This window comes from Megalobrama amblycephala, linkage group LG17, assembly GCF_018812025.1.
Source record: "Megalobrama amblycephala isolate DHTTF-2021 linkage group LG17, ASM1881202v1, whole genome shotgun sequence".
Lineage (NCBI taxonomy): Eukaryota > Metazoa > Chordata > Actinopteri > Cypriniformes > Xenocyprididae > Megalobrama > Megalobrama amblycephala.
The window spans coordinates 32,558,958-32,575,510 of record NC_063060.1 but is presented as its reverse complement, the minus strand read 5'-3'; the positions used below and the strand labels follow the sequence as shown (position 1 = coordinate 32,575,510).

The 16,553-nt window shown below is 33.5% G+C and overlaps 1 protein-coding gene across 2 annotated transcripts; it reads right to left on the bottom strand.

Moving 5' to 3' along the window:
- Positions 1 to 3,780: 3,780 nt before the first annotated feature.
- Positions 3,781 to 10,437, bottom strand: ttpa (tocopherol (alpha) transfer protein). 2 transcript variants are annotated; one of them, XM_048164336.1, is made up of 6 exons: positions 10,170 to 10,437; positions 5,749 to 5,902; positions 5,460 to 5,653; positions 5,149 to 5,259; positions 4,832 to 5,052; positions 3,781 to 4,695 (listed from the first exon to the last, which is right to left on the bottom strand). In XM_048164336.1, the coding sequence occupies exons 1-5, from the start codon at positions 10,362 to 10,364 to the stop codon at positions 4,843 to 4,845; spliced, it is 864 nt and encodes a 287-aa protein (XP_048020293.1). In that variant the 5' UTR covers positions 10,365 to 10,437; the 3' UTR covers positions 3,781 to 4,695; positions 4,832 to 4,842. The 2 variants fall into 2 exon arrangements, with proteins under 2 accessions (XP_048020293.1, XP_048020292.1); XM_048164335.1 differs by having other exon boundaries at positions 3,781 to 5,052.
- Positions 10,438 to 16,553: the final 6,116 nt, after the last annotated feature.

The following is a 16,553-nucleotide window of genomic DNA, read 5'->3' as shown; positions in this document are numbered from 1 at the left end:
GGGCGTTCGACCAATGCTGTTCAGACAAAGCCGTTGTAGGCGGGGCAAGTGAAAATGTCATCCAATCGCCGAACAGCGGTCGATGACTTATTCAATCGTGTGGATACCTGCGAGGTAAGACCGCCCAGTTCTTCTCTGTTTTTTTCTACCAGCACTGGAACGTGGCAAGATGGAAGGTCGCACTTATCGCGAGATCTAATCCATATCTGTTTACATACAGTGCTGTGAATGCAAAACAATTCGTAACATTATATAATTATCGTTGAGTATAACGGTCGAATGATGTCGTCGTGTGATGTATGACCTATATAGTCCTAGATTAGGTTGTTATTTGCTAAATTACTTCAGTCTGGACTCTGGAAAGAGAGGTCTGTTCTGCCTCCAATTTACTTTTAAACGGAGCCTGTAGTAAGAAGCACACGCTGCAGAAAACAAAGTAAAATACGATAATTTAGTTATTAAACTAACTGAATAATTGAACCGTGTTTGTCCTAATAGTGTTATATATTGTCAGGGGGTGAAATTAACAACGAAAACTTTGTTCTTTTTTCTTGGAACAAATTGTCCTATTGTTGCGCCCCACCCCCTTTCTGTTTTTGTCCACCTCATCCTAAGATTTAGTAGCACTAGTGTGTAACTTTACTCACACGAAGTTAAAACTTGTTGAAACTATAATTCTGTTAAACCCTGACTTCGCATTCATATAGAAAAACCTAAAAATTAATGTGTTTTTTTTCTGATTACTTATGCTGAAATTTTCGATCGAAACATAGGATGTTTAATTGTAAGTGTTGTAATCACTCAAAGAATGAAGTACCATTTACCATTTTTTCTTTTCAACCTGTCGAGACCTGTGTTTGTTTAGCAGATCTCAGTTTTTCTAACCTCTCAAACAATGCTGCCTTACAACATATTAATGTCAATCATGGTAACTAAAAGATTGGAAAGAACTTTGAACTTTGACTTAATTAAATCAATGTAGATGCAAAAGCTATTTTTTATCCTTTCAAACATCCATTACCACTTAAGTAATGAAACACTTAGTGTTGTAGTACTCAAGACCAGTCTTGGTCTAAAATAAATTTGTACTCGGTCTTGTCTTGGTCTCAGACTATGAGGACTCTGTATTTTATTTCAAGACCGGTCAATACCACAATTGAGAGGATATCACCAAATAGCCAGTGCATTGTCTGATTTATTAACATTATTAATGTGATTGTATGTAAAACTTCTTGCTTCAGATGCAATAAATATATATACTGTTGTGCCGAGTCAGAAATTGAGTGAATAATACAAATGCCCACAAAATTCAAAATATTGTTGCAAAAATGTACTTGTATAAGATCTTATATTACAACATAATATATAATTATTAAAAAGCAATACAAGCAAGAGAGCTGTTTTCACAAATTTGAGCAAAATTCTAAACGTTTTATCGATTTTATATAAACGTTCAATAAAAAAAACATTCTGTGCCGCCTCTGCAGTGCAACGATGAATTCTGTTGATAATGATTTCATTTAATTGTTAACAGCTCTATATAGTGTCTTGTATATATATATATATATATATATATATATATATATATATATATATATATATAGTGGCATGAAAAAGTATGTGAACCCCTTGCAGAATCTGTGAAAATGAGAATTATTTTAATAAAATAAGAGGGATAATAAAAAATGCATGTTATTTTTTTTTTAGTACTGTCCTGAGTAAGATATTTTACATAAAAGATGTTTGCATTTAGTTCACAAGACAAAACAATAGCTGAATTTATTAAAATAACCCCATTCATAAGTATGTGAACCATTGATTCTCAATACTGTGTGTGGTTACCTGATGATCCACGACTGTTTTTATGTTTTGTGATTGTTGTTCATGAGTCTCTTGTTTGTCCTGAGCAGTTAAACTGAGCTCTGTTCTTCAGAAAAATCCTCCAGCTCCTGCAGATTCATCAGTTCTCAAGCATTTTTGGATAATTGAACCCTTTCCAGCAGTGACTGTAGGATTTTGAGATCTGTGTTTTCTTACTGAGGACAACTGAGGGACTCAAACTCAACTATTAAAAAAGGTTCAAACATTCACTGATGCTCCAGAAGGAAACACGATGCATTAAGAGTCGGGGTGTGAAAACTTCTGAACAGGATGAAGATGTCACAATTTTTCTTATTTTGTTTAAATATCATTGTTTTTCATTTAGTACTGCCCTTCAGAACCAAAAGAAGATACTTGCATGTTTCCCGGCAGAAAAATTAAATACAATTTACCTTGATATTTGAATTCAAAAGTTTTCACCCTTCGGCTCTTAATGCATTGTGTTTCCTTCTGGAGCATCAGTGAATGTTTGAACCTTTTTTAATAGTTGAGTTTGAGTCCCTCAATTGTCCTCAGTGTGAAAAGATGAATCTCAAAATCATACAGCCACTGCTGGAAAGGGTTCAAATATGCAAAAATGCTTGAAAACTGATGAATCTGCAGGAGCTGGAGGATTTTTCTGAAGAACAGAGCTCAGTTTAACTGCTCAGGACAAACAAGAGACTCATGAACAACAATCACAAAACATAAAAACAGTCGTGGATCATCAGGTAACCACACACAGTATTGAGAATCAATGGTTCACATACTTATGAATGGGGTTATTTTAATAAATTCAGCTATTGTTTTGTCTTGTGAACTAAATGCAAACATCTTTTATGTAAAATATCTTACTCAGGACAGTACTAAACAAAAAATAACATGCATTTTTTTTATTATCCCTCTTATTTTATTAAAATAATTTTCATTTTCACAGATTCTGCAAGGGGTTCACATACTTTTTCATGCCACTGTATGTATAGTCAATGCTCCAACTTCAAATATACATATACTACAATACTCTTGCTGTGTCTGTGTGCACAAGATGTTGAGATACATGTTAGGATAAAAGAGGTATTTGAACCATTTGGGTCTTTCCCACCATTTGGCTTGTGTGAAAAAGATGTTGAGATACATGCTAGGAAAAAAGAGGTATGGGAACCATCTGAGCATTTCCCACCATTTGGCATGTGTGAAAAAGTGTCATTTATTTAATTCACACCACAGATCTTCAGGATACTTCTGCCTATCCATTCTGAAGTGGTTGTTGTTACCACATAATGTTTCATAGTAGTGCTATGGATATTACTTATTTGGTAGTATGACAAAAAAATTCACAGAACAATTGGAGGTAGGCCCTATGACATGTATTTTGTATTATGTATTTTTACCAGCAGAGGGCATGGGATAGTTGTCTAAAAATACAGTTTCAATAGAATCAACAATATTAGTATATGATAGAACTGGGGTATAAGGTTGTGTCATTACCAAGTGTGATTTGGTGGATAATACACAGAATTAATACAATAATAAAATGCAAATTATTGTTTTAGATAGGTACACAGTTGAAAGTACCTCACATATGCTGTGCAAAGAATAACATTATAAGTTTGTTGCAGCTTGTTGATGTTTTTCCCTTTGAAAACAGCTTGTAGTACACCAGTTGTCCCCCTGGATCAATATGGCATTACAGCCCTTACACAATAACACCATGGTGATAGGGAGGGATTGTTATCTTATCCCCCTGGAGACCTTCAATTTTTATATCCCTAACCATTACTAGACTAGTAAACTATGGTTTTAATGATTTCTTAGTGATCTTCTTATTGTTACTGTTAATTATATATATTCATATTGTTTAAATCTTACAATCTAAATCTACAGGCAAGATAATGGAAGATAATATGAATTTGACAGGAATGTAGTACACAGCCTGGAGCAATTTTATTTGGTAGCTTAATGCTGAAGATTGCAAAAATCAGTTGGAAACTTCTTCACACAATGACCTTTGCGATTGTCCGGTTTCCACGTTTATTTGAGTTGCAAATTGTGTATTAACAGTGTATTAATGTGTCTGTGTGGATCTTTTCTATCATTATGGTAATGTACATTAAAGTTGAAAAAAAAAAATAATAATTGTATTTGGATAACAAGTGATGACAACACAATTAAATAATGAGCCACTAATGTAAAACAGTGATTTTCTTCTGTCATTAGATGCACTGTCTGACAGAAAAGGTGCAATAAACAGAACAAGAGGTATATACATGGTTTCAGAAAATCACATTTAAGGAAATCTGTAAACATGAAGTGCTCTAGTAAGGTCATTAGACTCTGGTTATATTTGTTTTAAGAGTCAGAGCAAAAGGCAGTAGACCAAAGTGCCTCTTTATAATCTCACTAAGAGTGACTAAATAAAATACAGCAAAGGTTACTGAATGCTGCAGTTTACAGATCATTTGACTTTTAAGAGCTGTATTATAATGAAACAGTTCATTTTAACTTGATATGTAACTTCCAGAAACACAGAGACTTATGTAACATCCTGAGTTATGTCAATTGTTAAGAAAATAATACAATAAAAAACAATGACAATTCACAAGTAAAAGTAACAAAGGCACTTTGATTTTTCAGATACATACATTTTACACTAGTTGTGTTATTTTAAAGTGACTACGAAATCCTTCTTCTAAAAGCAACAAACATCTGATATCTAATGCTATATTGCATATTCAGAGGTATATCAATTACTAGCAATGGATATCTGTGAGATATAGAATTCAATAAAATCACATTATCGAAATGTGACAACTGGGAATGTCAACTTTTTCCAGTCTGGAATGAAAAAAGTAAAGGAAAAAAATCTTATTAAGTAAAAGTTTAGACTAATATGCTTTACAATTTATGTCAGCACATTATCCTTAATTTCATACAAAGTATGTAACCTGCCACAGCAGAACACAAAGAGTACCTTCATTTTAATCAGTCATAGGCGGAGGATTGAGAAGCATCTCCTCCACCTAAGTGTATAGAGAGTCTATAGAGATAGTCTTCAGACTGCATGATGAACTCAGTCCACTCTTGACACACTTCATCTATGCTGGGTCCCGTTCCTCCATAAATAGGAGGGAGGATAGCCTTCGGAAAGTAACTGCAGAGACTTCGGACATATGAACAGCCATGCATATGAATCTATGAGGAAAAGCATCACCGTAGTTATTATTAAACTGATTAAAACAAATTCTCTTAAAATCTCATATACATGTAGCCTACTTATTATTTACTAACCCGTTGTTTGATTTTGTCTGGAAGAAATGGGCGGATCATGGCAAAGACGGGACGGAAAAAAATGGGCTCGTTTATCAAATGGATGCCGCGTACTTTCAAAGGAAAGGAATCCTGCAAAAGAGATTTGATTTTTTATTTGTTGGACTCATGAGATAATTAGATATTCATATATTTTTTCCATTTTTTTAATTAATATTAAAAAGCTTCCCATAAGAGGAGAAGAAACTATATATGGGTCTCCAGATATCTCATTGATAATTTCTTCACTAAATTATATTCTGTAGTGAAAATGTTTAAATGGACACACTTACCGTGAGTACAGCAGATATCTTTTTTGCCAAGGAAGGATTTATCTGTATGGCATGAGCAAAGCACCAGTCTTGGAGATCAAAAATCACTTTGAGTCCATTTCTTTGAGTCTCCCACTCTCGAACAATCAACTCGGACGTAATGAGGCTCACACGAAAAACCTCGTAAGCTGTGAATTCTTTGGGGTTCCACTGACCTGAAAACAGCGTTTGAGCATTTGTGATATTCGCCATTATATGGCAGAAACAAATATTTAAAAAAAAAAAAAATGTTTTTTGTGTATGTACTTGCCAATCCGATAGATTAAAACTCGGCTTCCAGCATCATCTCGTGATCTCAAAACTCCATGGTAATTGTTTCGGAGAAGTCCTATAACGGATGATGGCCGCAGATCAGCTGTTATTTCTGGACATTCTTGTCTCCATTTATGATAGTTAATCAACAGCTGTTGAAAAACATAAGATCAATGATGCATTAGTTTAAGAAAATTATCAGGACAAAAGAAGCATTGCTCATTACATTGATTATGGTTGGGTTGACATTTGAATGCAATTTCAGCTAGAAAACAATAAATATATTTGTATGCTGTACATCAATTTTCGAAAAAAATCCACACCCTAGCATGTCAGTATGGCTGAAATAACCTCAAAGTCACTTCTAGACTTAAACTAGAGTATGTTTGAGGGCCAGATATTTACATTAAATAATAAATAGACAAGAAAAAGTATGTAAATAGGCTATAGTCGATAATGTACATTAGTACATAAATGAACTGGTGTATATGAACACAATATAAATGGTTAAAAAAGAAGGTAAGATAACTAATAAATAAAGAATAATAAACTTGAAAAAAACAAAACAACAACTGTAAATACCAAAATAGTGATGATACGCTTGGAATTGCATTATGCATGGCCAATGCAAATAAATCTAGGTTTAAGTTCAAAGAGACAAGATAGTCTATGACCTGACGCAGAGCTGCCAACTTTTGAGTTCAGCTTGGAGTGAGAATTAAAAAGAGAGGGTGGTACTGACACAAATTTCAAGATTTGCATTCCAGTCGATTTCAGTGTTGATTCATTTGAATATATACATGGATATATGTTAATTGTTTACAAGGGAAAAAAATCTTTCTCAACCAATGTCAATAAACTTTACAGGGGAACCCTGTCAGCTGGTACATTATCATTAAAGGTTAATTAATGACTGATTTATATACAAATGCATATAAGGCAGTGTTCATAATAATACTGATAATAATTAGTCTGGCTATCACCAGACCAAGCTCAATTTAAAATTGAACATTGGTCTGGGGAGTTTGCTATGTATTTCCTACTGCACAAGAGGCGTGATCAACGAGCATTATTCACGCAATTGGATAGTCCTTCAACCAATCAGATCAACGATCCGGGTGACGTACTTTGCAGAGCGATGCGAAAACTCCAGGCAGGTTTACCGTGTGTCTCAATCAGCTCCCTAGTTCAGTAGTCAGGGCACTGATCAGGGAATCAGCCACATTCACTTTCATGATATACTGATTCACGAACTAGGGAACTAGGGAGCTGATTGAGACGCAGGGTTAGTTTGTATTGGTTTGTAGCATTGATCCGCGGTTTGCAGAAGCAGTAATGGCATCGAGAGATTTTTGCAGGTTGTGCAAAAAAACATGAAAGTGAGTGGTATTTACACCCACTCGAGCGATTTGTTTGCTAAAGAAGTCATTCAGCATCGTCGAGAGGTTAAAAGGTGACTCTGATACTGTTCTGGTTCAGTGTAAATGAACGCGGAATATAGCCGCCCTAAACTACGTCATTGTCATGACAACCAAAATGAATCCTAGTCAGCTCAGGCGGCGCGAGATTCAAGAAGCAGGAAGACGAAACATATAGAGCAAATAATAAAAATATTGTCTACCAACAAGGTGCGTTGAAGTAAAAGAGTTCTGTACTCACATCGTGAAGCAAACCACCAAAATAACAGCAGAGAATCATTAATCGCTGTTTGTAATCTTCCTATGAAGAGACTGTCGGATCAACGCTCTGCTACATTTCTCTCAGATAAGGTAAATGCTTAACACAATCGGCGTCACTGTGATTGTGCATTGTTATTTTGGAGAGACGGGTAGATCAGATAGAGTTTGAAAGCTGCTTGCCGTCGCTTCTCTATCGTCATTGTGTTATACCCGCCAATAGCGAGCAAGGTGGAGAAGCCAGTCTGTGATTGGTTCCCGCAAAAGTGTAACAACGCAGCAGAAGTGAATGCACGGGTTTCCAGACTGAGTTGCCGAGCGAAATCAAATCGCCGGCAGATCAGGCTGGGTTTACCCAGACTAGATAATAATAACTTTATAATAATATTTTTTTATTAAGAGTAAAATGTAATGAATATGTAATATAGGCCTAGTGCTAGATCAATATTAGGCATGGTAAAACATGATACTCGCGCAAATTAAGAATATTAAATTTAAACAGTAAGACTGTGTTGAGCTATTTAACGTGATTAGTTTTCTGTCGATTAATGTATCCAAACAGTTGCTCAGCTGTCTAATAAAACATAATATATTAAAGCGTCTTTGGTGTTTCTATGGTTTCTACAAAATAAAACTGGAAATCAAGGGTATTTTGTTTTAAATACTTTATAGCTTTCACATGATTTTATATCATAACATGATTATATCATTTTATTCATTGGTTTGTTATATAGACATAGTATTATTGTGTTATTACTGTATTATGTTTTATACAGTATCTCTTCAGTTAAAGGTGCAATATGTAATAATTTAAAGTAAGAGGTCGCTAGAAGCCTATTCAAAACAAAGGCGTAGCTTGGTGACGGCAAGTTTGAGAGCTGAATCTTAGAGAGCTGAATGGTACGACTATCACAACGTTTTTCTTTATTATACAAAGATGTTTTATTTTTAAAAATAAAATATTTTTTGATAAATTTGTTTATTTTTTTTAGCAATTTTTTTTTACATAAATATAAATTATTACTTTTTTCTTTTTTTTCTTTTTCTTACTTTTTTCTTTTTTATAAGGAATAAATCCTACATGGACACTCTTTTCACATCCAGCAATTCCAAAGCCCTTAAAACTGTCTCACTGTGTCATCTGTATGACATTTTCCTGATTTTGTAATGCGCAATTGTACTCTCAATTGTATTTACCCCTGGCATTGTTTATGTTTGTTCTTAAGCCTGCACACACTTAGCAATTGTAAGGCCGATTATGAATGTAAATTGATACTTATGACTGATCGCGCTCAAACGCGTCCAGTCAGAGCCAGTTGCGTTCAGTCTGCGATTACAGTCGGTGTTCAAATTCAATGTGTACGTATTTAAATCTGCTTCAGTCACAGGAAACAATCGCTGTATGTTGAGCACAGTCTTAGAATGTTTTAGCTAGTCATTAAATGTGTGCCCGGCTTTAGCAATGCAAAAAAAGTGCCCAGCTTTAGCAATGCAATGCAATTAAAAAAAAAAAAAAAAAAAAAGCTAAATGGTATGACGTCATTGAAAATTGCTTATTTCTCTGTATTTAAACATTTTTGGAAACATCTGGGATAATGTAAGTACACAATTCAACAAAATATATAACATTGTTCTAGTGGTTTTTGGATATTTGAATCCTGAACATATTGTGCCTTTAAGTGATGATCGGTCAACATGCCGCTTGAACTGAAGCGCAATCAGTCACGCCACATTAAGAGCTCCAAAACTGTATCTATTGTTTGAATTTTGTAATTAAACTTACAAAATTTGAACTTTGTTTCATATCAAATGTAACTTGCTCTGTCTTAATCTGTCAGCGCATTGTCCATGTCCTCTTTTCTCCAGGATGTTTTTCATTGTGTCAATGTGAGAATTGACGTGAATTCGTGAAAGTTGGCATTGCCTCACATTTTATTCTTATTCAAGGCGATGTAAACATTATTGGAGCGCTAAACACACTCATGTTGTAATGTATGTTTCATTCATACTCGAAGGCAGAGGGCGCTCCCTCGCAGAAAGTCCAAAACGGACTCATAGAAGTAATAACTTATGACATTCTGGGAAATCCCTTATATGGACAAAGGTGTCCCATTCAGCTATCTTTGAATAAAAAACAGAAACGTGACTGATGAAACATGAAGACAATAAAGACACGATCATGTTATTCAAGCCATATTTTCATAATAATAAAGTATATGAAGTATACGCAATTCTAATAGACATAGCCTTAAATACAGTACAGAAGCTATAAAATATATTTTCTGTGCTAATTTTTTTTTTTTTTTTTCCTTAAAATCCATGATGACTTAATGCACAAGTGATTGTAGGCTAGGCTACATAAATCATAAAATTATCATCAGACAATATAGGAAAATAATATAGAATACAAAATGTAATGTATTGTTCAGCCGTGTATTTGATGAATTTTGATGAAAAGAGAGAGAAGGAAAATAAAACCAAAAGAGGTCAGAAACAAACTGGTAGCCTATTACAGACATTTCTGTCCCCCTCTCTTCTTAAATGATGACTACGCTCCTGTAAACATGTGTGAGGTGTAAACAAACATGTGTGAGGTGTGAGTGTCATTTGAGCCCGTAAATGTTATCGCTAATCAAATCACGTATCACCAACGGTGTTACTATCACAACAGAAAGCACGCGCATGTTTACACATTAATATCATTTGAGTTCAGACAAAGTTTAGGTGAAACAGGGTCCCAAACCTTGAACGCCAGTGCCACATCAAAGTCTCTCGCCTGCAAGAACCGTATCAAGAATGTTTTCGACAAATCCAAATGTCGAATACTTCTTTCTGCTTCTGCTTTTTGCTTCAGTTCTGACAAATAAGGCGCAATCCGAACAGAATCGACAGGTAAATTATTTAATTCTTCGATGTTGTCAACTTCTTCAGACTTCATAGTTGCGCGAGCCGATCGAGTGTCATTTTCTCAGAGCAGCGGATCACGTAAAAGGGGGCAGGGAACGAGCCCCTAACATCCCAATGAGAACTATAGCCCAATGTTTTTTCACCTTTGTACATGTCAAGTTTCGTCAAACATTAACCGAGCCAACTTTGAAGACTGAATTAATTCTTTCTCGTCCATTAAACAGACAAGACCCACGCCTTGTTCAAAACTGAGATAAACTGTTGACGACTTCTGTATAATCTATATAATTCATCCAGATGTTTAAGAGGAAGTCAACGAGAGTGTGAAATAAATCATATTAATCATAATAATTAATAATGTTGCTATATTGCTGTTAATTTCCACCACTATGAAAAAGTCAATTGAACTTGAACCCAAAATAATAAACAAAAAAAAATTGCTAAAGATGATGTAGAAAAATATCATTAAAAAAAAAATCAATCAGTTTAATTAAAGGGATAGTTTACACAAAAATGAAAATTCTGTCATCTCTTACCCTCAAGTTGTTCCAAACTTCTTCTGCTGGACACAAAACAAGATATTTTGTAGAATACGGGTAACCAAAAAGTTGATGGGCTCCATTGACTTCCATAGCATGGGAAAACAATACTATGGAAGTCAATGGCGCCAATCAACTGTCAGGTTACAGACGTTCTTTAAAATATCTTCTGTTGTGTTCAGCAGAAGAAAGAAGTTCATATATGTTTGGAACAACTTGTGGGTGAGTAAATGATGACAGGATTTTCATTTTTGAGTGAACTATCCCTTTAATCAACTTTATACAGCAATTTGACTTCTTTTACAACTTTCCCCCAATTTTACATTTATTAACCCTTTTATGCATAATTTTTTTAGGGCATGAAAAACAAGATCTAAAGAGATTTTCCGATGTCCACCCTATGGGACAATAAGTTTTTAACTGAAGAGATACTGTAAACATAATACAGTCATAACACAATAATACAATATGTAGGCCTATATAACAAACCAATGAATAAAATGATATAATGCATGTCTTTGATATCAGAACATGAGGATGTGATTCCATCAAACATCCGGTGGAGGTACAACTCTGTGGAAAACCAACTCAGTCTATGAAGAAAACACTCACGCTCCCTTAAAACTAGAGTATGTCGATTTACCCTTATTAGCTGTTAATTCTGATTGTGTTGAAAATGGACACATTTCTACCATATAAGCTCTCCTCTCTAAGAAAAACCTCAGACTGAAAACTATTGATGATGTTTTCAGACTGTGGGAAAAAGTGATGAGGTGTTTTCAATGTCATCTGAAATGAGCAGTGTTGAGGATAACACATTATAAATAACATGCATAATGTAATCATTATGCATTAAGTAATCAGATTACTTTTTTGATGAAACAAGTAATGCATTACAAATAACATGCATAATGTAATCAGATTACTTTTTTGGTGTTACGTGTAAAAATAGGCTAAGGCATAACATGCATTACCTAATCAGTTTCTTCTTTTTTTTTTTTTACTGCAAATTACATTCTAATAACACAAATACATTTATTTACAACCAAAAAAGTTACTGCAGATGAAGTATTATTGAACTGAATTAATATGAATTGTAGCTGATGCATGATGTCCAATTTAGTGATTAATCAGAATTTCCTCCCAATCTAAAATCAATACTTGGATAATTTAACAGTGATATGACTGTATGTTACTTGATGTTGCAACATTTTCCACTCAAGACTCTAGAAGGAATGGATAGATATTCCAAAACAGCTTTGCATTTCTGACTTGCCCTCAGCCATCTTGGTCTGGAGAAAAAAAAAGAAAAGAAATAAAAAACATACAACGGCTTTGCCACTTGGTGGCAGTGTATAGAATGATGCGCTATACTGCTCTCCACTGTAGTTGATGTGCAACATGCATATGCAAGAAATGGCCATATCAAAAAGCCTACCTGAATATACATCAGTATGGTTTTACTGTGTTAACTTGTTTACACAACCACAGATATTACATATATATATGCAGAGCTGGGTAGATTACTTATGAATTGTAATCAGTTACTGATTACAAACTACATGACAAAAATTGTAATCAGTAATATAATCTTTTAGATTACACATTTTTTGGTAACGTAATATGACTACTTTTGGATTACATTTAGATTACCTTTGTGCTAACCCTTATTTGATGTCACATATATTGTAGGAAAATCTTGTACTATTTTGACAGATACAAAGAAAAATATATATTCCAAAAAATATATATTATATTCACCAACAAGTGCCTCAACAGATTCTTTTTAAAGTGCAATGTATGGACAGTTAATACTTCAAAATACTAACACTAATGTACCTGTTATTTGCTGATAGTAACACTGAATAAAACAAAATCACATCTTAAACATATCTTTATCTTTAAAACATATTTACTTAAAATTAAGTAAATTTAGAAAACAGCAACATTACAAAAACAAATATTGAAAAACATGAAATTCACAGCAATATCACTGCTACATCAAATATTTCATATATATATATATATATATATATATATATATATATATACAGTACAGTTCATATATATATATATATATATATATATATATATATATATATATATAGCTATAGTACAGTTCATATATATATATATATATATATATATATATATATATATATATATAGTACAGTTCAAATGTTTGGAACCACTAAGATTTTTAATGTTTTTAAAAGAAGTTTCGTCTGCTCACCAAGGCTACATTTATTTAATTTAAAATACAGTGAAAAAACAGTAATATTGTGAAATATTATTACAATTTAAAATAACTGTGTACTATTTAAATATATTTCACAAAGTAATTTATTCCTGTGATGCAAAGCTGAATTTTCAGCATCGTTACTCCAGTCTTCAGTGTCACATGATCCTTCAGAAATCATTCTAATATGCTGATTTGCTGCTCAAGAAACATTTATGATTATTTTCAATGTTGAAAACAGTTGTGTACTTTTTTTTTTCAGGATTCCTTGATGAATAGAAAGTTCAAAAGAACAGCATTTATCTGAAATACAAAGCTTCTGTAGCATTATACACTACCGTTCAAAAGTTTGGGGTCAGTAAGAATTTTTATTTTTATTTTTTTTGAAAAGAAATTAAAGAAATGAATACTTTTATTCAGCAAGGATGCATTAAATCAATCAAAAGTGGCAGTAAAGACATTTATAATGTTACAAAAGATTAGATTTCAGATAAACACTGTTCTTTTGAACTTTCTATTCATCAAATAATCCTGAAAAAAAATATTGTACACAAATATTTTGTACAATTGTACACATTAAATGTTTCTTGAGCAGCAGATCAGCATATTAGAATGATTTCTGAAGGATCATGTGACACTGAAGACTGGAATAATGATGCTGAAAATTCAGCTTTGCCATCACAGGAATAAATTTGTGAAATATATTCAAATAGAAAACAGTTATTTTAAATTGTAATAATATTTCACAATATTACTGTTTTTATTGTATTTTTAATTAAATAAATGTAGCCTTGGTGAGCAGACGAAACTTCTTTTAAAAACATTAAAAATCTAAGTGGTTCCAAACTTTTGAACTGTACTGTATATATATCGTCTATATTCACCTGTATTTCATGTATAATTCCCTCTCGCCACCTGAAAAACTCGAAGAATCAGTAACGTATATAAGTGGCATGTTTATTAGCAAAAAAATATAAACGTTTAAAAAATGAAAAATTGTGTAAATAATATGTAATCATGTAATCCATAACTAAAGTAACTGTCTTATGAATATTTTAAAAAGTAGTTTACTCTAATCACAAGTACTTGATTTCTGGAATCTGATTATGTAATCCAGATTACATGTAATCCGTTACTACCCAGCTCTGCATACATAGTTTAGTTAAAAGGACAAAGATGGCTTTGAATTAGGGGTTTAACCAACATACAAACCCACTCCTCAGAAACCTCATATATTTTTTTTTTTTTTTTTTTTTTTTTTTAAATGAAACAGTAACATAAATGTCATGTTTTAATGTGGCTTTGTTTGTCATCTTCCCAAAATGTAGCCATGTCAAATTTTATGTCCGACTCTAGCTTTTTTTTTTTTTTTTTAACGATCTCCTAGCTGTTGACATACCATTATTCCCATTTAAGGGTTATAATCAATCAATCGTCATTTATTGGCTAACATAGCCTGTATGGCTCAGCTCAAGGACGCAGGGATTGAACATCTGTCTGCATGGTGACGTCACGCGCCTCCCTTGCAATGTAGCGCTCAGCGCAGTTTCCATATTTATATGCCGCTGGCTCGTCATTTACTCGAAAGTCCTCTTTAATATTAAGCAGAGATATGAACACGTTTGCATGGCTTCACGGAGGTATGTACATGAACACCTAAATCCTAAATGAACGTAGATAACAGATCAGTCTCATCCACCCTTGTGGGATGATGCAGTGATGATGCAGTGAATTAAACGGATGCTGCCTGCCGACGACAGTGGGATTAAATAATAATAACCTTATGAATGTTCTGCGTATTCTGCTACGATTTAATAAGCGGATATTTCGGATCAATTATCTTATTTTCTTCTAATGTTACATATGAGGCATACATTTGTGCTCCATTTGCGAGTGTTGTTTAGCTAATGTTCGACGTTATTCTGTGTATACATTTCGAATAGGCCTGGTTGCCATCATGGTTTAATGGTTATGGTTTTTTATGTTTTAGGTTACAGGGATGGAAAGCTGTATTTGATGCCTTGGATGTGCAGGCATTTTGAATGCATTACCTCAGGCTGTGTGCTTTGTCCATCAGAACATAGGCTTTCCAGTATCAGCAGGCTCACCGGATAAGGAAACATTCGGCGTTACCAGGATGAGATTCACATCTAAATAGGCCTTAAGTGTGCTTTTGAATAAATACACCTGTTTGCAGAATCTGATTTGTCTGGCCTGTGGTGCACAGACTGTCAAGTCATGGAGAATATCCTAAATCTGATACAGGTTCAGCTGCTCATCAGGCGCAGAAGAATCTCTTTTTTGGCTCTCGCTGTACGTGTTCACAGTGGACCTTGATTTAATGTATTTCAATTAAGGCACGCGGTGAATGCCAAGAGCGGAGCCACATGTCCTTCAACAAATGTAAAGTTGCCTGTTTATGACTATTTTAATGTTGTTGTTTTTTTAAATACATTTATATTCCTAGTACACTCTTACTAGGCCTACTTACAATGTTCATACAATCAGAAGGGAATATTGCTAAAGAATTTACAAAGTCTTCAGTCTTCTCTGTTTGTATTGGCACACATGGTCATCAAAGTATTCACAATTTTTGGGATTTCAAACAAAACATGTAATCTGAGCTGAAGTTTTTTTTTTATGTTGATTTCATGTTGATTTCCATCTACAGTTCAATTAAAGGTTTTTGTTTGTTTTGTTTTGTTTAAGATTTCTGACAGGCTTATGTTTTTCAATTTTATATTACAAAATTTGAAAATGTGTCATAATGTAAATTCTACTGTTTTTTTTGTTTTGTTTTGTTTTTTGACAGTTTATTGATAAAGAATACATATAGTTTTCATCTATGGTTGAAATCCATGGTTATCCTGAAGTGGTGTCGTCACCTCAACTACAACACTTCTATTACAATGCTTATATAACAAATAAAGTATTTGCATGAATATTAAAACTGAGTGCTGTTTGAAACTGTTTAACACAAGAATACTTAGTTTCTCACTATCAGCTATGATCAGCTTTATTGGAGTCCTTGCAACATATTTCTCCGGCTACTTTCTGCTTTACTGATGTGTGAAATTTACTGCACATAAGGAGTGATTTCATGTCAGCATACACCCATTGCAAGGGTTGATGGATTCATGAAAAGCTGTTTCTTTTTTGCTGCTTATTATCAATTTTCTTACCAACTATATATGACAAGTATAGATAGTTAGGAAACATTACAGTACAGTACATTACAGTACTCATTGTCTACAAAAATTACATTTCATTTATTGTCTGGATTGAAATTATGCGTATTTTTACATTACCAAAGTTATTTTTTGTCTTAAAATACCATATGAGGCAAAGTAACATGTATATCACAAAAACGTGCATTACTGTTTAATGATGCACAGAGGCGAATAAATGTATGCAGGAATTACGTTATGATGAAATTAATGTT